General features: G+C 33.4%; 4 protein-coding genes across 7 annotated transcripts in view; 2 read left to right on the forward strand and 2 right to left on the reverse strand.

The window, feature by feature from the left end:
* Nucleotides 1–8,009, reverse strand: part of HnRNP-K (Heterogeneous nuclear ribonucleoprotein K) — a 90,809-nt gene extending 82,800 nt beyond the window's left edge. For both annotated transcript variants that reach the window (XM_086905110.1, XM_086904836.1), the window contains exon 1: nt 7,890–8,009. The gene's annotated coding sequence lies outside the window, so the exon portion shown is untranslated. The remainder of the gene's footprint in view (nt 1–7,889) is intronic.
* A 119-nt stretch (nt 8,010–8,128) lies between these two features.
* LOC105736525 (uncharacterized) lies at nt 8,129–8,938 on the forward strand. The gene is made up of 2 exons (XM_086904932.1): nt 8,129–8,731; nt 8,798–8,938. The coding sequence occupies exons 1-2, from the start codon at nt 8,312–8,314 to the stop codon at nt 8,936–8,938; spliced, it is 561 nt and encodes a 186-aa protein (XP_086761058.1). The 5' UTR covers nt 8,129–8,311.
* Nucleotides 8,700–18,011, reverse strand: LOC100871088 (uncharacterized). Of its 3 annotated transcripts, none has more exons than XM_086905647.1 (7): nt 17,817–18,011; nt 16,332–16,508; nt 16,052–16,218; nt 14,311–14,660; nt 12,498–14,242; nt 9,432–9,638; nt 8,700–9,360 (listed from the first exon to the last, which is right to left on the reverse strand). In XM_086905647.1, the coding sequence occupies exons 5-7, from the start codon at nt 12,590–12,592 to the stop codon at nt 9,093–9,095; spliced, it is 570 nt and encodes a 189-aa protein (XP_086761773.1). In that variant the 5' UTR covers nt 12,593–14,242; nt 14,311–14,660; nt 16,052–16,218; nt 16,332–16,508; nt 17,817–18,011; the 3' UTR covers nt 8,700–9,092. The 3 variants fall into 3 exon arrangements, with proteins under 3 accessions (XP_086761773.1, XP_086761895.1, XP_086761825.1); XM_086905769.1 differs by lacking the exon at nt 17,817–18,011 and adding an exon at nt 16,937–17,359; XM_086905699.1 differs by lacking the exon at nt 14,311–14,660 and having other exon boundaries at nt 17,817–17,995.
* Nucleotides 18,012–18,048: 37 nt separating this feature from the next.
* On the forward strand, nt 18,049–22,066 carry LOC100871564 (uncharacterized). The gene is made up of 5 exons (XM_003690248.4): nt 18,049–18,307; nt 18,696–18,954; nt 20,756–20,920; nt 21,395–21,646; nt 21,811–22,066. Exons 1-5 carry the CDS (start codon nt 18,299–18,301, stop codon nt 21,927–21,929), a joined length of 804 nt encoding a protein of 267 aa, XP_003690296.1. The 5' UTR covers nt 18,049–18,298; the 3' UTR covers nt 21,930–22,066.
* The last annotated feature ends 74 nt before the right edge of the window (nt 22,067–22,140 follow it).

Here is a 22,140-nt window from a genome sequence, read left to right on the forward strand (position 1 = left end):
AAAACACGGATAAATTTAATCAAAGCAACGCACAACTCGGCGTAAACATCTAAGAAAACAACGCTATTCAATCGAACGATACGATAGCCAACGCTTGAGGCGAGAAAATAATCATAATCCAACGGAAGTCGCAAGAAAGCCAACACGTTCGTTACAGTCTCGAATAGAAAAATTAATTAACAGACATTGTCGTACACAATCTATCGACAATGGAAAGCGAAATTTCGTACTTCCTAATCTCGCTTAGGAAGCAATCAAGAAACAATTGATTCGATATATCGCGTTACGATACTTTGATTATCTTCGAATCTGATGATGAAAATCAATGAATCAGGAAATAGAGAATTATATAAATTTGTCTCCAAATATCGATCTCAAAATTTCCTATCCAAAGATTCTTTCTATTCGATCGAATAATTATGAATAACTTCGAATTTTTCTTTTTCTATTAATATCCTAACTCTTTCAAAAATTTGAAATCGCTCGTTGATGGAATTAACGACGAAACAAGCACGAACGGAGGATAAAAGCACGTGTGGTCAAACACGAGTTGTCCACGTGTCACGATTCCCAGGAAGAAGAAGAGCGAGGAACCGTGCGGATGCACAGCGCGAGGCAAGCGCAATTTGCAACGGAGAACGTACGTATTAACGAGATTCCATTCGCGCGGGCCTAGATCACCGACACCGCTGGCAATCGCTGCATTCCATCGTTGTAAAAGTACACAACGGCTGCCTCCAAGGACTACGAGTGGCGAGGGAAGAGGTGGCCAAGAGTCGAAAAGGGAAACTCCGCCGCGGCAGAGGGACACGGCCGAGGTATGCAATGTCGCAATTTTCTTGAGCAACCGCCACCGCGCGATCCTTAGGCTGAATATTCACGGGCACGACTGAGAATTAAACAAACGGAAGGTTGTTGTTTATCCTATCCCGACGTTTCGCGATGAAGGCTTCAACGGTGAATCGAAGAATTCTTCTCCCAGCAATTGAATTTAAGAAGTGGAAATTTTAGAATAAAATTTTCTATACGGATAATAATTGAAGTAAGTGAAAAAAAAGAAAAGAAAAGTAAGCGTTGGCGACTTCCCAAAGACTATTCTGCCATCTCTTTGAGGATCAACCAGTTAGGAATTCACGATCTGTATAATGTTCCCGTGAAAAGTATAAAATATATAGAGATAAAACAGGAAATGCGTTTTTGATGATGCACGATGAATATCTTCTCGTCACATTGGTCGATGGTAAAGATGACGAGAAATAGAATTTCTTAGAAAAATTTCAAGTCGATCGGGTCTCTGTCATTCTCCAATGAATAACCGTGTCGTCCTTATCACGCTTGACTTATGAAACTAATTGCTACCGATGCTATAAGTGGCGGTACGTCCTCTCCATAAGCTTCCAAGACCAATAACGTTTTACACGACTCGTGCTATTGAATGGTTTAAATTAGATTGTGGATTCGCATTGTTAATGGAGCGAGAAGTACCCGTGGCATTCGATAATAGCCTTTTGCTTCTCAACAAATGATGCACAAACGCGTTGATGTATAAACCTTCCAATGTTTAAACTTCCTTGATAAATTTATTTATTTTTTTTTCATCCTTTTTTTCTTTCTTTTCTCTTTCAAGTCGATTTCTGAGTCTAAATATAAGATCTATGATTTGTTGTCTCTGGCGCGATTCCAAAACAACTTTTTCCCCTGAGAGAAGTTTCCAGTTCTGTCAGTGACAAATGGAGTTTCTTTTTTTTTTTTTTTTTTTTTTTTTTGCGCACCCGCGCGCATCGATCGAGAGAACAGCAAAATTTTAAGTTGTAAATAAGTTGCATTTTTTTAATCGACAAACAAGAACTGTACTTCTATTTTCAATTATTCAAGTAAAATTGTTAAATGAAGTAATACTTGCAATTTTATATTTGGTTTTCCGAGAACTGGTTACAAAATTCCTGCTATCTGAATCCTGTCTAAATTTCGTTTCACCAGGCGTCAAAGCAAACCGAGCAACGTATAATTCCGCCAAGAACATCCGATTACGTAACCGTTTACCATTTCTACAATCGAAAAATTGAAAAAAGCGCACGCATACGAATCTGGTATACGATAACATTCGATGCTTTGTATCCTCTCTCTCAATTGCTTTTACCCGGTTACAAAACAACGATCGACGCGAATTCGCGCCAAACAAATTGGCTGTCCGCGAATCGACGAGACACAATTCGATTCAACGCGCGGTACAATTCGACTAAGCAGGTGGCTGTAAAATTTCCCCCCTTTGTCGACCGACGAATGGGAGAAAAACTGGAAAATACACGGACAAAAATGGGAGCAGGATTGAAATATCAATTGAAGCATCGATAAAAGAAAATTCGTAGAAATAAAAGTTGTGAATTGTGAATGAGTTCGGTAGGATCGATTGATAAACGATTGACAAATCGATATTAAACACTGTTATTGATAATTTCTACGATAATTTTCCACCTTGTGAATTTCTACCTTGTAAAATAATTTAAAGAGGAAAAGAGAAAAAAAGAACGAAGAAAATAGGATTGTATTTGTAGAATTGGAATTCGAGGAGAAAAGGAAAGGCGAGAAAGGAACAGACAGCCGACTAATCGTTTCCACGCCTTATCAGGGAAGGACACCCAGCTCGATCTTTCCCATTAGAGGTTGGATGTGTGTCATTTACACGGTTTGACGCGCGCGCGAGTTTCACTTCACCTGGCCGAGTGTATTTTCCTCGAACCACGTGGTTAACTGGAACGCGACGAAAGTCAGCGAATCGATGACACATTTTTGCCGAACAACCGAGTCCTCGTTCCCTCGTACTTCCTCGCCCGATTCTCCGACCCAACGTGAAAATTCTAAGCGGAAAATCCACATTCTCGGCTTAATTGCATCTCAATCTCTTTCCTCTACTTCCCTCGATTCCCTTTTCCTTCGATCTTAGCTTGATAAATACGTATTTCTATCGATTATATTGTACTGCGTTTACAAGAAAATCCGTTCGACAAGATAATGTAAACGGTTTGAGATTGGAGTTTTACAGGAAAAAAAAAAAAAAATGATCCTGAATCTATTATTCAACGAATGAAACGAATGAAAAGGTATTTTAGAAATCTTCTTGTAACAAGCGGAAAAGTATAGCGACATCGAAGTGGCATTAATCAAACGGGATGAAGCATACCATGGGACGTGTGCGCGAACAGAGAGCCAAGGGCAAATTGAAATATTTCATTTAAACGTGGCCACGAAAAAAAAAAAAAAAAAGAGGGGGCAAACAAAGATATAAATTGTCCGATGTAACGAACAGAAACAAAAGAGAAAGAAGGGAGGAAGGGGGGGGGAGAGAATTTATTTCATTTCACCCTGGAGCATCGTTACCTACGTCGAAATAAATCTTAAATCCCAAAAAATTCTGATATCGGAGGAGGGGGAGGGAGAAAAAAGAACAACACACGCGAAGATTATTGCACGAGTTTAATACTGCGTATAGGCGTATTTATCGTTCGATGTTAATAAGTTTAATTCGACAATGCATCGTTTACGACATTTCCCGATCCGATCGTTACGTCGTTTGTGATCTCGAACTTTTAATCGACGTGAAAATTTCGTGATTAAAAATAAATAAAACGCGCGGCATCGAGAATAACGAACGAGAGAAAAACTGGAATGCGTATCGAGGTCGAAAATAGTTCGCACTTTCGTGGAAACCGATTAATCGAAATAATTAATTTCGCGAAACAGCGTCGATGATCCGTATTCATTCATAGGATTATTTGGAAATCGTTTCGATTCGTACGCTCAATTATGATGAGGTTTTCTTTATGGATCCACAGTTATTTTGTTGATCGAAAACAGGGGGCCCTATTTTTCGTGCGCGAATCCTCGTAAATTTACATTGAGACCGGGCCACGAGTTCCATCGATAAATTAAATTGCACTGTGCTGGCGTTCATGTATAAAACTTGCATCGTGTAAAATTTACAGGTATTTCAATCTATTATACGAACGATAAGACGCAAAAATATTTGCACAATTAATTGCAATGGGTAAAAGGCATAGCTAATTTGTCTGTAATTACATTAGCGCGACGTTACGTAATAATACCTCGTGTTGTACGAGGTCAATAATGGGAACGTGAAAAACAAGATGGGAAAAAAAGATGCAAAAAAGAAAATTTCATTTGTAAAAATTTTTAGAAAGAAATGGTAAAATTGAAAAATTTCCACGAATACATTTTTTTGTTTGTATATTTATTATATTCAATTTATTTATCTACTCAAAATTAATCATAGCTAATAAATAATTAATAATTAAACGAAATTAAAATTCTCATATAAAAATATTCCTACAAAAAATGATTTCAACTAATCACGCACTTGATTGTACGACGACTTCTTTTTTTGCAATAGTCAAATTATCTACAAAAATGTTCTCTTCGCATTTGCGAATAAAAATTATCATTAATAATTCCTAGCCGAGTAGGAAATTAGACAATGCAGCCACGTTAAATTAATGCAACTGTGAGCTATAAAAATCCTTGCAACGAAATTTTCGAATAAAAATAATTCGTAACTAAAAATAAAAATAAGCGCAATGACCCTTTTAAAAGAGGATCCACAAGTTGGTAATCTCTGAGAAACAATATCCCGTGCACAATGCGCGATGCGTAAGGCAATTTACGCCGCGATTACACCGCGTACGGGCTAGCAAAATAAGCGCGTGTTAAAAAGTAAAAAGGGCGCGAGGCAGCGAAAATAATGAAACGTGGAAGGAGGGGTGGTCCGCGGGCATCCTCCTCCCCGATGGCCCATTGTTTCGCGCGGGGACACACGCCGGTGCGTGTCGTGAGCACGCGCGCTCGCGTGACTATGGGCGTGCGTGTGAACTCACGCGGCCACCTCCGCGCCTCGTCGTTTTTCTCTCTTGATAACGCGTGTGCCAGCATTAATGTTTGCAGTCACAAGTTGGAAAGTTTTGTGATGGCAACCCCGAACGAACAGTTGCCAGGGAAACGGTTTGTTGTGCCATTGTGTTCAACCCCACCGGCAGAAATTCACCGACCGAACCCCGTCCACTACCCCTGCCGTAGCTACGATGCCTGAGCGCAACCTAACTTGGCTTGACCTAGCCCAAACTAGTTATAGCACCACCGACCAATCGGCAAGATTAAATTTCTCTTGGAACCGTTCCTCGCTCCTACTTCTTCGTTAGACCATTCTATATCATATTCGATTCCACGATTATGAATGATATCCATGCGATACCATTATTGTGAGACCCGTCGATATCTTTATCGACTGCCTTATCGACCACTCAGGATTTGTACGCGAGAGAGAAGGGATAAGAGTTTCGGTCAAATGAGGCAAAGAGAATATAGTCTATTAAAATATTAATAAAATTAAAGAAAGAATTTTAAATTATAAATATATATGTATTATACATATGAACGTAAAAAAGGATAACGTAAAGAATATAAGAACGATGTATCGTTATCATTCGTGGTTAGGAGAAATTGTACCCTAAATGAGAAGACAAGAAGGAATAAAAAAAGAAAGAAAAAAGTTAAGATGACGGCTTAGAAGAATGAAAGGAAGGAAAAAATAAATCAGGGCGCTTATCGATGGAGGAATTGATAGAGATTTTAAAGATAGATCATCAAGACTGATCAAGAAGAGTAGCAAAAATCCTGGTACTAGTTTAAAGTATGGTAACATGGGGAGAACGAATTTATTATAATGTAGCGTAATAAAGTTTTGGTTACGATTTATACGAACTTGTACATACTATTATGCATGTAAATTAATTTAAAAAGTTTTGTTTTACGAAAATGTAAACAGAAGATGTTCGATTCATTTATGAGGATTTTTTAGCCTAAAAAAATCATAAAGGAATTAACTAGTTGAATGATACACATGCGCATGAATCACGATTAGAATAGTATGATCGAATATTCAACAATATAATCGATGAATTAATTGCAGAGTCTAACAAACATTGTCAGAAGCAGTTAGCGTTACAAGGAAATAATTAGAGTCGAAGTTCACGGTGGAATGATCAGAAGATACGCTAGCTAAAGACAAGGAAATCGTTAATACACGTGGGATTATTCGATAACGAGCTAGCAGCATTAAGGAAATTAAATATGTCGATTATATACTTGATAATTATTTCAATAATTGTTATTAACCGAAAAAGTTCAATTACGATGAAGCGAATATAAATATGTACAAAAGTCGATCAAATTGTCAAATTTTTACTATTAAATCTAAAATTATTAAATATTTATGTAAAATAACTTAATTTAAATCATTCATAATTAAAAATTAGCTAGATATATTAAGTTATTATTATTAAAATAATCAATACGTTAAATAAAAATGATTATACTAATTGAATTGATGAAATAATAAATAAAAATAAAATTCACTTCTAATTTGACAACATGAAATTTGTAATGATTTTTTCAACATGAATATTGTAAATGATCGATTTTTGTAATTAATTTAATAATTTGTATTCTTATCGGTAATAAAATTATGAAATAAATTATTCATATCAGAGTGTAAAAAAATATGAAATTTCTAAAAAAAATTATTAAATATACGAAATAACTTTTTTCTTTCTTCTGTTAATTTTAATTTAGTATGGCGCCATCTACTTTTAGAGTTAAGCAATACATTGCCGTATAAATATTTCTAAAATAAAAGTCTCTATACATATAAGTCAATATCGATTCAATAATTTCCATCGAACAGATTCTCGATCGAAACGAAACATTAATCGAATCATTACAATAAGAGGACTACATTTGTCATGTACAAAAACGTTAATCCCAGCTCCCATCGGATAACATCGTTTCCGATTCACAGATGGAGTATGTTTCGTTGTAAAAAACAGTGTAAAACTCATTCCACACTACAGTTTCGCGCAATAAATTAATATTTATGCTTTAAATCAAAATTATCAATACATAAAAGTATTCTTAAGACAAAAATCACAATTTAAGGATTACTTAATGATAAACGTTAAAAATATACAGAAAATTATGCAAACACGTGATATGAAAAAAAAACTATTGTGTCATTGGCTATGGAATATTTTTTTATACGATGCTACGCCCTGCATTGAATAACCAGTTAGATAACAAAGATTTGTTGAAGGAATAATACGAAGTTATTTTTCCGGATTCAAATTACATGACAAACAATCAAGTATAGATAATATTATTCTGAAAAGAAAATGCATGTAATCGCTCACGCATTATAAGTAATGTAGAATTATACGTATAGCATACATATAATGCAGTAAGCACAATTCATTAATTTACTACTCTTATCAAGTAAGATAATGTTCATGTTGTTCAGTTTTATCCAATTAATTAGTCATTATATGATAGTGAATGGTGAAGAAATTGATCAAATGAAAACGGTACATAAGTATGGTATACTCGCATGTTCGTGCTATTCCAAAATACGTAAATTTCTACAGACATATTATGCCTGGTCGCATGGCCGAAATTATTGACTTAACTGTCGATTCAAAGCGTCTAAAAACGCATGGCGTAGAATCACTACTGGAAAAACATCGAGTTCGTTATTATACTCGACATATAACCTCAACAATTTTATTAACGTTCCGAAACCTTATAAATTTTATTTTCGAATATTTTATAAATTTTGGAGTCACAAATGGTTCGAACTATCATTTACGGCTTGACCACGCGTACGGAAGAGGGCTGACGCGCGAGGGTCAGAAACTAACCCCCAAAAAAATGTATACGTCGTCCTTTCGGAACGAAACACACTTTACTATCGTAATTAAACGTAAATTATATAGAATTTAGAAACCTTAACGAAAAAGTATTAAAGCATAATAAGAATTTCGACTTACCCGATGCGTAAAAGAACTCCAGAACTTGATATAAACCGGATGAATTCTCACTCACAAACACGAAACTTAACAGCAATCACGATACAATGGCGAACAGCGGGTGCGTAGCAGGGACTGAGCTAATGCTCTCGCCATCTGTCGAGCATTTCGCCAAATTATTGACGAAAAGGACATCTTCCATTGGTCTGTCTCCTCCAATCAGGGTATAGCTTCGATTTACGCGGGAATGCTTTGGCGCTACGCAGCCATATTGTAAATTCATTCGAATTATAAGTTGATAACTGTAAAATCAAAAAAATGAACTTTAATATTCATAATCTTAATCAATCATTATCTGGTAATATAAAATTTATATTTCATTTCTTATTTTTTATAACTTTATAATTTTTTAATGTGATATTATCATAATTATTATAAATAATATGATAGAAACGGAATTACAATATGATGAGATTCACGCAAACTTGAATTCTAATGAATTATATCAAATGCATAGAGAAATAAACGATGTTAAATCAAAATTACTCGAATGTCAAAAAGAATATGAATATACAGAGGTAGAAATACATAATGTCAATCAATTGAAAGATAAAGGAATATATGTATTAAATAATGTAGAAAGAAATTACAATAATTTAGATGAAGAGTTAAAACAAATTCATTGTAACTATATAAAATGTATGCAGAAAGTTAATTCTGATAATGACACTATTCAACAAAGAATTAATTCGTTAACAATGCAAAGAGATAATTTAAGAAAGAAATTGGATGAATTAGAGAAAACAACAGATGAAAATAATAAAAAATTGATAGAAATTAAAAATATGATTATAATTCAAGAGGTACATTTCATTATATAATATATATCATATCGATATTTAAACTAATTTTTATATTTTTATCTCTAGAAGAAAAATATTGCATTAATACGAAAATTAAAAAGAATTACAGAAAATGTATATATTACACCAGATTTAAGAAAAAGAGTAAATATGATTTTAATGGATTCCAGATTTACTAACGTAAAAAATTCTAATTATAAAATATAAACTATTATATAATTTAAGTATTTAATATATATATTTATGTATTTAATATTATTATATAATTCACAAAATTATAAAATAAAACTTTTTCTATTTACAGTTTAACAATATTTACCTATTTTTTACAATATCTATTTAACATTTTCAATTCTATCATTTATTCATCATCTAATAATATTAGACACTTTTGTAATACTTCCATTCTTTCTTCTAAAGAATTTATAGCAATTTGAGTTCTATTTATAGATTGTGTTATGGTATCATTCATAGTCATAATATTTGATCTCTTTTCCGCAATTTTTTCCATTAAAATTTTATTTTCTTCTTCCATTTCATTTACACGCTTTTCCAACAATTCGCTTTCTTCTTTAATCTTCTGTGCATCCAATGAACGTAAATGCAAAGATACATTGCCAGGTGGTCTCCTGAAATAAACATGAAATATAAAATTATTTATCAATTATAAATTAATAATCAGATATCAATTATTACTCACCAAGCATCTTCGACCATGGAAGCATCTTCGTCCGATAACTTCGCAATTCTTTCTAATCCATTCTTTAAACTTCCTTCGTTCAATATATCCTCCAAATCGTCGTTCATATTATCGAAAAGCTCCTGGCACATCGCCTTATATAATTTTTGACCAACATTCTTCCGCTTTGATTTTAAAATTGTAAGAATCTTTATAAAATCATCTTCACTGAAATATTTTTGAACAGTTTTTAAATATCCATTCAATTAAAATATTAATTTTAAATTTTACAACAAATTAATTGTATTTTTTATGAATATTAATTAATCTTCTATTTAAAGTTATTTAGTGTTAATTTTAATTATATCATATATAAAAACATATAATGCATACAATGCAGGTAATACATCTTGTTTTATATATTTTATTTATTAATTTTATTGGTACATATAATTATTAGTTAATACAAAAATGTGTATAGATTGTTGTGTATATATATATAAAACAATACAAAAAAATAATAATACTTATTATTTTTTAAATAAAATGAAATAAAGTTAAATAAATTATGCATTCAATAATCATTATATGACGTGGCTCTACTATTGCCGAGATCAAATTTTTCTTTGTTTACCGTCCATAAAGACTCGCGCGATTGAATGGGGGAAGAACCAGTATTCGGACAAGCCAATCCAGTTTCGTAGTAGTATTACAAGCATACAATTCGTAATCGCATTACACAATTTCCGTAAATTTTTCGTAAACATATGATTATAAACATAAAACTTATTCCTTTTAATCATAAAAATACAAAAGATTAAATTATTTAACTTATTTAATACAATTTAACTTTAGAAAAAATTAAATATTTTTACAAAGAAAATTTACATAAAAACTTGTAATTTACATACAATTTTATAGATTTATATACGATACATTTAAACATATAATATTATATAAGTTGTGGGAAGTGCAGGAAATTACGAACATAAAGACCACACCTTTGATTCTTCTTCTGTTGATTTACGCGCACTCAATCAGGCCGGGACGGGTGCAATTTGATGTCGATACTACATATTTGCATTAGTCCTGACCTAATTGAATACGCTTCGTGTTTCTTCATTTCGCCAAATTTTAATTTGATCACTTTTATAAGATCATTGTGAAAAAAATCTTACCATAAATCTTCACATCGGAACAGAAAATTGTAGAATCGAAAAAAAAGAAAGCATGTAAATAATGAAAATAATGAATACTTCAGTCGTAAAACACGTTCATCACTAAGCTATTTTAACGTGAGAATAACGGACGAACAGAAGCACCCGTACGATCCCCACGACACGTACTATACGAATGATGGAGCCGAACGATGGTGACCACACCAGGGACCCTTTGTTTCCTCGAACAGTTCGTGGAATTCTTCGAAGGTCAACTAGTGTGTTGGGTTTCAAAGAGCGGCAAATTCTGGGAAGCCAGAATCGAAGGGAACCAATTTTGAAAATCGACTTGCGCCTACAGAACTATCAAACACCAATGGACAATTGTTCAGCCACGTGAACACCGACAAATTAACATACGACTTCCAGAGAGGCCAATGACATCGAGTAACACCATCGTTCGTTTGGGTCATTGGTGATCCCTCCTTCTCTTTCATCACCTCTTCCTCCTCTTTTTTACCGCCGATAAACGAAGCATCATGCTCACTAAAATATATTACTACTACATCTTACATGGTTCCCACTGATTATGCATTCTCTTTGGCTTTCTTAATTAAAACAGCATTCTTAACCGCGGCTCGTACTTGACACACTTATATATATTGCTAGTACTGTTATCGTGCAAACATACGCGAAAACATAACCTGAAATTCAACGATAATATAACCAAACTTGATTTTCGTATAATAAATCATTCGCATTCCACATATTTTAAATTTTCGATTACTGTATATTACAACTTTATTTTTTAAAATACAATTTATATTTCAACATTAATATTGAAAAAATATTATAAATTATTTGAAATAACAAGGTTCTCAACGAGTGATTTTTAGAATGTACAGAATATAAAATTTTAAACAACTTTTTCCTTTATATATTATCAGCCTTAATTTTCAAGATATTTGCAAAAAAAAAGATTGTTATTATTTAATGGCATTTTTTTTATACATATATATATATTTAATTGTACATGCATAAATATACAACCACTTATTTATTTATTTTTATAAATACATTACAATAAACAGTATCCAAAATATATAACAGAAATATCGATCAAAAAGCTTTCTTATGGATTATGGTAGATTCAATATATAATTGAATTTGAACATTCTTCAGATCTACGAAATGCAAAAATAAAATATAAAATTCATCCTCTTGGATCGAAATTATAATGATTAAAGTTATAATGAATACTATTTATCGTTGTAATATCGTTGTCGGTTGTTCAAAAATTGTTTTATATTTTATTTTTGCATTCTGCAAATACGAACGATGCTCAAACTCTATATTGGATGTGAGACATTTTAATTTATCATAATTCATAAGAAAATTAGTTTAAAATTTTTTATTAATTCATTCGTTATATATCTTGATTGACTATTGTCACTGTGTTTATACTAACAGAAGATAAATCGTATCCTTATGCACGCGTAATTGCGAATAATATACGTAAAAATTTTATGCAATTTTTTTGAGAAAAGCTGAACGGTGATAACAAAAAAAAAGTTATTCAAAATATTGATTTTATAAACAACATATTCAAAAATTATAAAAATCAGTGAAACTCTTCTTATTTCATAATAATTATCAATATATTTTTTTAATATATTTATATATATTAAAAATTTATAATTTGGATTTAAATGTTAATTGATTGCGCGTGCGCCTATCTATGTATCTAAAAGAACCGGGAACGCCAAGCTGACAGCTTGCATAACCTCTAAACATTATTTTCTAATATAACATATTTTAACATAAAAATAATATATTTTATTTTAATTATGATAAATATTTTTTTCGTTTGTGCAACAAGACAATAAAAATGATATTTTTAATTTAAGTATTGAAATAATTAATTAATTACCTCACTGATTCTGCAATGCGTTTAAAGCTATTTGAAACTCCAAGTTGAAATAGAAAAATGTTATTTGGATGCTGCTGCTCTCGATCCTCTTCCATTTCGGTTGAATAATGTATAATTACTAAATTCTGGAATTTCAGTAACTGAATAATTCACAAAAACTGGATATAACGGTTCTTCCATTCTATAAAACACGAACTTCTACCACAGACAAACTGTAGAACAGATCTATCATACTGTGGGGAACTTTGTGACCCATGTTCTGAAATACCGATCGTACCGAAAAATCAAATGTTTTACAATGCCCTCTATAATTTAAAGTGGTGAATTTAGGAATTACATTCAATTATCAAAGTTATTCTAATCTAGCAATTTTTAGATTCTTATTTGTAATTTATATGTAGCAATATTTTTCTTTACAATAATACAAATTTAATACACAATCTGAGATAAATATACAATTTTTATTGAAAAATGAACATGAAAAATGATTTCTATATTTTGAAATTTTATAAAATAATAATAATTTTAATAATTTTATATTTACAATGTTGAATATTATATTATATATTAATAGTTATTATATAATTGTATATTTGAAACTTTAGTCTCTACATGTTTTTATAGTTTCGAAAAAATTCAATTTATTTATTATTAAGTTTTATAACTTTTATAAATATATTTAAAATATATTTAAAAAATAGATCGATCATTTGTGCTAAAAAACATGCGATTTACCATTCGTAGATAACAGACTGAAATAGCAACTTTCCATTCATCCATAATATCATAGATGAGATACAAAAGAGATACTGTTTCTCATGTATAGTATTATCGCGTGCATAATTTATGTTTCAGTTTCATATATTATATGTATTCTCATATTTAAATTTAAAAAAAAAAGTCTAACACAGACAAAAAACATAAAAAAATTAAAAAAAAAAGGTAACTTCATATACAATTTATTGTTTTATTAAAAATCAATATTGAAAAATATATATATTTTCTATAGAAAATATTTTAGGAAGTAATTCTGTAAATCAATAATATTTAAGAACATTTTATTCAAAATGAATAGTAAAAATGATTAATAAGAAAAATATATGTTACACTGAAAAGAATGTAGTGCTGAGCTTCGCTGTAACTTACTATTTAATTAACGTTCTAATTAAATTAAACACGAATGTTACTTCTAATCACCTGCATCACTATTAATTAGATCTAAGATCACATCGATTTTAATTAGCATGTATTTGTGAAATATCTACTAAATATGTAAGAGGGAATAAAATTACTATTATAAATTAAAAAAAATATATATTCCTACTAAATAAATATAATAAAAAAAATTGATTTTCTTTTATCTTCTATAAAATATTTCTCATATTTCAAATTGAATTATGAAAATTATAAAAATTGACAGCTTAAATTTATCATAAAATCAAACATTATACAAACCGATTAAATTCAATTTTATATAGTTCATGCTTTAACGATGCAGTCGAGCATCGTTTTAAGTTCATGAGTCGAAGGGCTTGCTTTTATATATTGCTCAGCATCCAAGGTGAACAGGTCGAGTCCGGGTGTCGGTATACAAACTATATACTAGAAATTAGATCATCTAACTCCATAGCTCGGGGCTAATGGTTTTCATCTTCGTTACAGCATGACTGCACCCCTACCCTCAACGAACAGCGGTAATACAAGCGTTCAGCTTGTGCCTTCAGCTTCAAAGGTCAGTATTGACGCTAGAAGAAGAAATATTCGCCGTTACTATAGATTCTCAAAGTACCTCAGTCGAGCCGATGTGATGCACCTCTATTCCATTATGCAACCAGACTGAACTATATTTTCTTTCCTCGTAACCATGAGCCAACTCACGAAGAGAAGGCTCAGAGTGTGCTACCGTGAGTATCCATTCACTCGCTCACTCAGAAGATGACCCTTTTAAATCGAGAAAACGACATCTCGGTTAGTCTCGATCGCGTCGATCGTGGAGGATCCCGGATCAAATAATTGCGATATGTTTTCAAATTCCATCGAAGAAGATTCATCAGTGGTAATCTCTAACAAAAGATAATTTTAACGTTCCTTTGTTCTTTAATCCTTCTATCATCTTTATCCTGGTCAATTACATCGTTCAACTTGATCATAGCTTAAAGGCATCTAAGCAGAAAGAGAAATGTTTAAATTTTACATATTACTGTGAACGAAAAGCGACTATTACGATAGTACGCTCGATATCCTGGATGAAAGTATATACTAATACGTATTTTAAGAATTCCAATACACAAGAATTCTTCATCAGTTGCATCAGGTTGTTGCATAGAATTGCGAGAAAATAGTTTAGTCGCGGGAAATGCGTGCTCATCTACTTCGTCATGCTCCCTGTTATCATTGCGTCCACATGGTTGCATCAAGAACTATCTAAACCGCAAAAATATTTTCCCCCTTTGTCGACCTCTATGTGGGTCTTTCGAAATGGTGCAATCATCTATCTAGTAAGATCGTAACAAAGCAAGACTCGAGACGATAGTAGGGAGGCATTATGCGTGCAGTCCCTCCCGTTCGAGATCATTATTCAATAACGACGTGTGAGCCGCTTCCGCAATTTTCGTTCGTGTCTTATTCTCTTAGAATTCTTACTGGGGAGAAAGTTGATTTGGAATTGTCGTCTGATTATTCTGACGACGGGAATATATTTCTGATTACGGGAATACCCTCGCGGCAATAGGATATGAAATTGTTTCTCTTTATATATGCATATGCCATACTGTGTTCATAGCTGCAATTAACTAACCTATCAAACCTATATCTAATGTTTCCTAATCCATTAAACTACAACAGGTGAACTGCAAATAACGATATTTCTATTTCATAGTATACTTTAGTCATACAATCTTGATAAATATTTTAACGAAATAAAATGTCCGATATTCTAAAGAATTCAATTTTTTTTTTTGGAAGAAAAACACAAGAACAAAAGTATAATAGAATCTATTCTTAAAAAAAAATATATATATATATATTAATATTAAGAAAGGGATTAAAAAAAAAATTTTGTTTCTCCTATAAAACTATCAGTAACACCATATTCGGCTTTTACCGAGAAGATCAGGTGTCTCAACTAGAAGAACGATGGAACATTAGAGCATAGATCGCTTATTACTCGGCTAGGATCTCGTCTTCTCATGCACGATCCTTTTTTGGAGACAGCGCCCACCGTTAGAGCGATTCGACGAGCGTCGAGACTGCAACGGAACAATTCTCGATGAAGTGTTTCACCGATGAACCTCACCTCTGGCATAACACGAGCAGCAAGATAGATGAATGCACGGATAGCGCGGCAAAGGGCTGGGTCTTCTCAAAGCGTATCGGTGTATTCGGAGACTCGATCCGTTTAGAAAGCATCCAAGTCTATTCTTTTCAGTTTATTCTTCTCAAGCTAAGATATACATTGTCTCGAACGATCGTAGTATCCTATTATCGAGACTCACGATTGCCCCGTTTTTTTGCACGAGCCGCACCCCTACACCAGTTAATTCGTATCGACTTACAACTCACTGATCCTATCGATCATCAAATCATGCTGATTTCTATATTCTGTCCAATGTCTCCTCGATTCTTGACATCTTCTTTATCTGATCCGATTCCAGAAATCCGATATCCATATAGCACGGATTGAATTTATTACCGTGAGATTGATTAACTCTTCCAATGTTAGCTGTAACAATCATTTGTCGAAATCAAATTTAAAGAATTTAGTAACTGAATAAATGGAACAATGTGGATATAGAAATAGAAATAAAATCACAATTTAGTTTCCATGAAGTTTACCTGAGAAACATAATTCCGTTTACCCTTCAAGATTGTGAAGCTAGTGGAGCAAAGGCTGAACGTTTACCAATGAGATGAGAAATGCATGGGAAAGACCGATGTAATTTATTGTTTTCCATAGAACTGATTTTACTTGTGCTTCGGTACAAGTCGGTTTGTCGAATCATCAATGCGAGTCTGCGAAAGGCACATAAATCGATTTTAGAAATTAAAGAGTTTACATAACTGCAAGCAGCACACTGAGATAACTCGTTGGGGGAGTGAGATAGATTACCTCATCAGTTCAGTAACTTTCTTTCACAAACTTATTATAAGCATCATAGAAAGAAAGTATGACCGATTACGCAAAGCATTTCACTCACCCTTTGGGCAATACACGTGTATTATAACTAGATTCGATGTCAAAGCGATTGTATTCGGAAGAATACAATTTAGAAATATTGATCTTTAAATAGATATTGATCTCTCAATTGGAATACTGTAAATTTAAATAAATGAACAATTGTTTTTTTTGTGAATTTTTTCGCTATCACGCTTTACACGGCAAGCAAAGAGATGAACACATTCTCACGGCAATCATATTCTAACTAATACATGTTTCTCACCAATAACGCAACATCAATTAACGTTTCTATACTGCAGTAATGAAGATCGTCTATGGAAAGCTTTCTAATTATAAACTTCAAAAGTTACTTATATAAAAACGATTAAAAATATCATTGATCTATGTTCGTAAAAAGATCAATCAAAAAAATAATGAAATCCATCTGGAGAGCACAACAAACCATGGAGGATTAATCACGATGTTGTTCGTGGAGAAATCAAAAATCTTTCTCTGGTAAAGATTAAAGAGATTTCTGTTCACATCATTTCGAATCGACTCGGTAAAAGTCTGAATAAGGAACTAAACTGTTCGCGATGGTCCGTTCCAAGGCAAAATCAGAGCAACTTAGACGAGAGAGGTAAAGATGGTTATTGGGAAGTGATCACGTCGAGGCGTCTGCCTTAGAGCGTGAGTACGGTGACCCAAGGAATCGTTAAGCGGAAAGTTACGTGCTGATCAGTAACACTAGAAACGATTTGGAGCGGCCTCTTATATATGTATACGCTCGCACACCTACGTGAAATTACGTACCATCGGTTGATGCGCAACGCACCAGGTTGCGCAATAATCGCGCGCGGTTGCAGAGCGTGCGTTGCTCTCTATAAGCCATCCCATCTATCGTGGATGTTGATGACGATGTCGCACGACCCCGTGTTTACTGTTGCGATATCGAACACGAAATAACCGATATAATTATAAAGATGGAACACACGCAACTTAAATCGTAGTTGAATCGCAATCTTCAATATCAGAAAGACTGCCGCGGTCACCTCCATTAGACGCTATTCTCTATCTTTTTTTTTTTTACGATTGTCCTTTACCGAACGAAATATGGCACTTCACGGTAACCTCTCTTTTTCTAACAGCCATGGCTGTCATACCTTCGCCTGTCTATACTTCTTATACATAACAATCTCGGTTCACTTTCATGTCGACCCGATTAGCCGACCTTCAGGTCCAACGAGAGATGCCCGCCGATCTGTATCACTTAGCTTGCGCAATAACCTCTCATCCCACATCTCTCACCGAGAGCTCGTTTTCAGCCTTCTCCCTCGATTTTCTTTTACTTTTTCTTTCTCTTAAAACTCTTTCTCTGTCACTCATTTGTTAACCGAGTTCGCGAACTTCGCTGAGGGACGCTGCACCGGGTGTTCACCAGACTTGATGCTGTTTCTGAGAGTCTTCCTCCTAGGTGGGAGGAAGACGATCCTGAGGCCACGAATCGGTATATAAGCACGGTTGCTCCGACCTGAATCTGCACAGACCAATTATTGCCATCGTTTGGCGATAGAACGTTGCACTGTGCGACCAGTATCAACGGGGAGGTTCGTTTTTCACACAGATCGAGCATTTCGTCAACGAGATGAAATCGGTACGAGTAACAGTACGACTGTTTTTTCCCGCGGTAGATGGCGTATCTCTATTTGCTTTCGGTCTTTGATATCGATTTCTCGAAAAATCGCATGTTAGTGATATCGAATACGAATCAACGTTTTATTGCATCTTTTAGCATAGATTATTATAATATTAAAAAAAAATTACTAATATTATAATTCATCTTTATACTTTTTCTTGATATTGAATAGAATCTGTGAAATATGGCATAGTGTGTTCACAAGAATTTTTTAGTGATATTACGATAAAAATTACGTTCTATTTTAATTTTGCAATAATCTAAAAACATTTTAAGTTTTCCAAAAAATTGACTCGTTGCCTTGTGTTGCGTTCAGTAGTCAAAGTATTGACAATTGTTTTAACAGCTCGCTATCGCGTTATTGGCCGTTGTTGGTACGTGTTACGCTGCCCGATTAGACAACACTTACCTTCCCCCGGGCAATGCAGGCACTGCAGGAGGTGCAGGATTAATACAAGCTCCCAATCGTCCTGGTGCTCCAGGAGGACCTGGTAGACCTGGTGGACCAGGTGGATCAGGTGGACATGGAGCATTTGGCGGTGGTAGTGGAGGACTTGCAGCATATAGCGGTGGTGGCGGAGGCGGAGGTGCCTACGGTGGAGGTCGTAAGTATTGTTTTTCAATTAGTTTTTAATTTAAAATGTAAAAACCATAAATATAATATAATTATAAAATATTTACTTGTTGCACATTCTGCCTCGACTTCAATAGAATATTCGATAATAAATCGAGTATTCGATGATCAAATGAAATCGATTCTATCGGAAAAATCGATCGTTCGATATAATCGAAATAATAAATTTGGAAATCGTTTGAATTATTTGCACGTATTTTTCAAAAATATTAAAATTATATTTTAAATTATTATATTATAAATTTGCTAATTATTGCAATTTCCTTCATCAAATATTTTAAATATGATTTCCAATAGAGCAGACAAGATTATTCCCTTATAATAAATTACTATATTTAACACGAACATAACAACTAAAATTGCAACTTATAATAATATAATAATATGGTTATTATTCCATATTAGAATTTAATGTCTCCTTATATGATGATATTAAGATTTATTGAAAGTATCATGTAAAAGACTTTTCGAGTTCGATTATCGTTATCTCTTTTTATTATCTACTTCTAATAGCAGATTCTCCTGAGTGAAAGGCAATAATATGTAATAATTTCATGCCTTTTACGAGATGAGATTACAATTTCTGTGAAATTAAATTAATATTTTTTTATCGTTTTTTAATCAAATTTCAATTTTATACAAATAAAAATTTTTAAGTTTTTAAAATTTTCTTATTTTCTTCTTTAACTTATTCTTGATGTTATTCTAATCTACGTAGAAATATAATTTTTTGTATTTGCATATTTGTTATACAATTAAGAAAAAATATGTAACAGAATATTAAGAATATTAAACAGAATATTAGTTCAACACCTACCATTTACTAATTCTTTTTTCTCGTTAATTTTCTGACTAAAAATATTACCTAATAATTCATTAACATGAATATTTTTACACATTAATAAAACTTGCGCAGGAAATCTTGATATGCATATGAAAAATGAAAAAAATTTGATATAACAAATTGTTCAATTTACGAAAGGAATTATCGAGACATTTATCGAACATTGTTTCAACAATACGTGCATAGAGAAAATTATTGAATGATTATAAAGTTCTGTTGTATCACATCATATATAGAAAAAGAAAGAAAGAAAGAAAGAAAATGATGAAAGACATTTCGTCGGTCGAATTGCATAAAAATATGTAAAATATGCTGTGAAACCAGAGCTCATTTCGTATCATGGAAAGAAAAGTGAAAATCGCGGTTCAACGCGAAACACTTAATCACTTTATCCCTTGAGGCGCTTCTCTAATGAAGATACCCGGCACGATTCCAGTAACAAGACTCTCGAATCTACGTACGATTCGACGATGGTGAGAATTCTCGATGGATTGCGAAAATAGCACCAAAGCGTCTCGTCTCTGTGTCTTTTGTACAGTCTCGTCGCGACCGACCGAGTAATTAGGTTCTTATTCACTTATGGATTAATCTCGAGTATGTTCGCGGATTTCACCTCGTGTGTCGTAATCTCGTGTATGGCACAGATATGTTGATCGATAAAAAGTCGATTATATGCGACAAAATGGGAGATGTACGTTCTATTCGAATCACTTGAAATTCTGGCTGGCTTGAATGCTAGTTTTTTTCATTTCGCCGAGACTAGTTTCGATCATCAACTTTCTCAGGACTGCTAAAAGTCAGTTGTAGAGAAAGGATACTGGAGTCAATCAAAGTCTGTGGTAACTCGGTTATTTTTATAACGAAACTTTATCCGAGTTAAAATACTTTGCCTAACAATTTGAAAATTTTGTTTGAATTTATGGTTCAGCTGGTGGCGGCGGCGGCGGCGGTGGTGGACCAAGAGGAGGACCCGGAGGAGGTCAAGAGATACCTATCGTCTCGTTTAACAATCAGAATAGTGGTGACGGCAACTACCAATTCAGCTACGAAACAGGAAATGGTATCAGTGCGCAAGAAACAGGTCACCTGCAAGGTGAGATCAGGGCCACTTTCGTTTCCCAATGATGGTATTCCTTACATTCCTTTTCTTCGCGGTTCGTCGCTACCATTTCTTGCCGTTATGAATATTCCTATCCATCATCGTGCACGACCTCGAATCATTTTCCGTTTACAATGGGATAGCACTGATGAATGCAATAGCACTACAACTTCTCAAATGTAATTTCCACTCAGTACTTTTCTTTCCATTCTTTTTTGATATTTTACTTCTAAAAGAGAGATTTCTGCATCTGTGTAAAAGAAATGTTACAAAATTTGAAAAAGATTAGAAATTAAAGATCATAGAAAATAGTTACAACTAACCAATGTCTCAATTTCTGTCAATGATGAATAATTACCGAACAGTGGTTGTTACTAACAAGCTAGAAAGCCGCAAAAATTCTTGATATATGGCGCAATCTAGCCAAGCATCTGCTACATCAAGTATTCATGTATTTCGCTTCTCTAGGTAACGCGGAAGCGGTAAGTGGATCATACTCGTATACCGGGCCTGATGGTGTACAGTATAGCATCACCTATACCGCGGACGAAGAAGGTTTTCACCCTCAAGGCGCGCACTTACCGACTCCACCTCCGATCCCACCAGAAATTCAACGAGGTGTTGAATTAGCTCTTGCTGCAGAAGCCAGAGGCGAAAATCAAGATACTTCCGGTGGTGGTGGTAATGGTGGCGGAGGTGGATATGCTCTGGATCGTTATAGTGAGTTTCATAGATGATATTTTTGCAAAATATTTGCATAGATGATAAGATTGTTTGAACTAGAAAAAAATTGGAAAAAAATACTTTTTGATAATTAAAATAGTTTAATCGATACATTTTTTTGATAAATTAGTATTAAATTAATTAAATAATTTTATTAACAGCAGGAGGAGGCGGAGGCGGCGGAGGTGGCAGTGGTGGTGGTCGAGGAGGAGGTGGAAGTAGTGGATCTTATCAGGGTCCAAACTCGTACCAAACAAGTTCAGGCGGATACCATTACTAGACGACACCGCATAAGTCATTACATATTATAGAATCAATCTTATTCCATTACAATAATATCATTTAAAGGCGGACGTATGTACATAAGAACATATCGTTTATGTAACTTTCTTATTTATATAAAATATGAGAACTTTATTTATGACTTATTTTTTTTCCCCTACACTATTATTTAAAATTTTTGTTTCCTTTTTAACAATGTTGTTATTGAA

This window comes from Apis florea, unplaced genomic scaffold (genome assembly GCF_048593485.1).
Source record: "Apis florea isolate Af1SG1 unplaced genomic scaffold, ASM4859348v1 contig_1615_pilon, whole genome shotgun sequence".
Classification (NCBI taxonomy): Eukaryota; Metazoa; Arthropoda; class Insecta; order Hymenoptera; family Apidae; genus Apis; species Apis florea.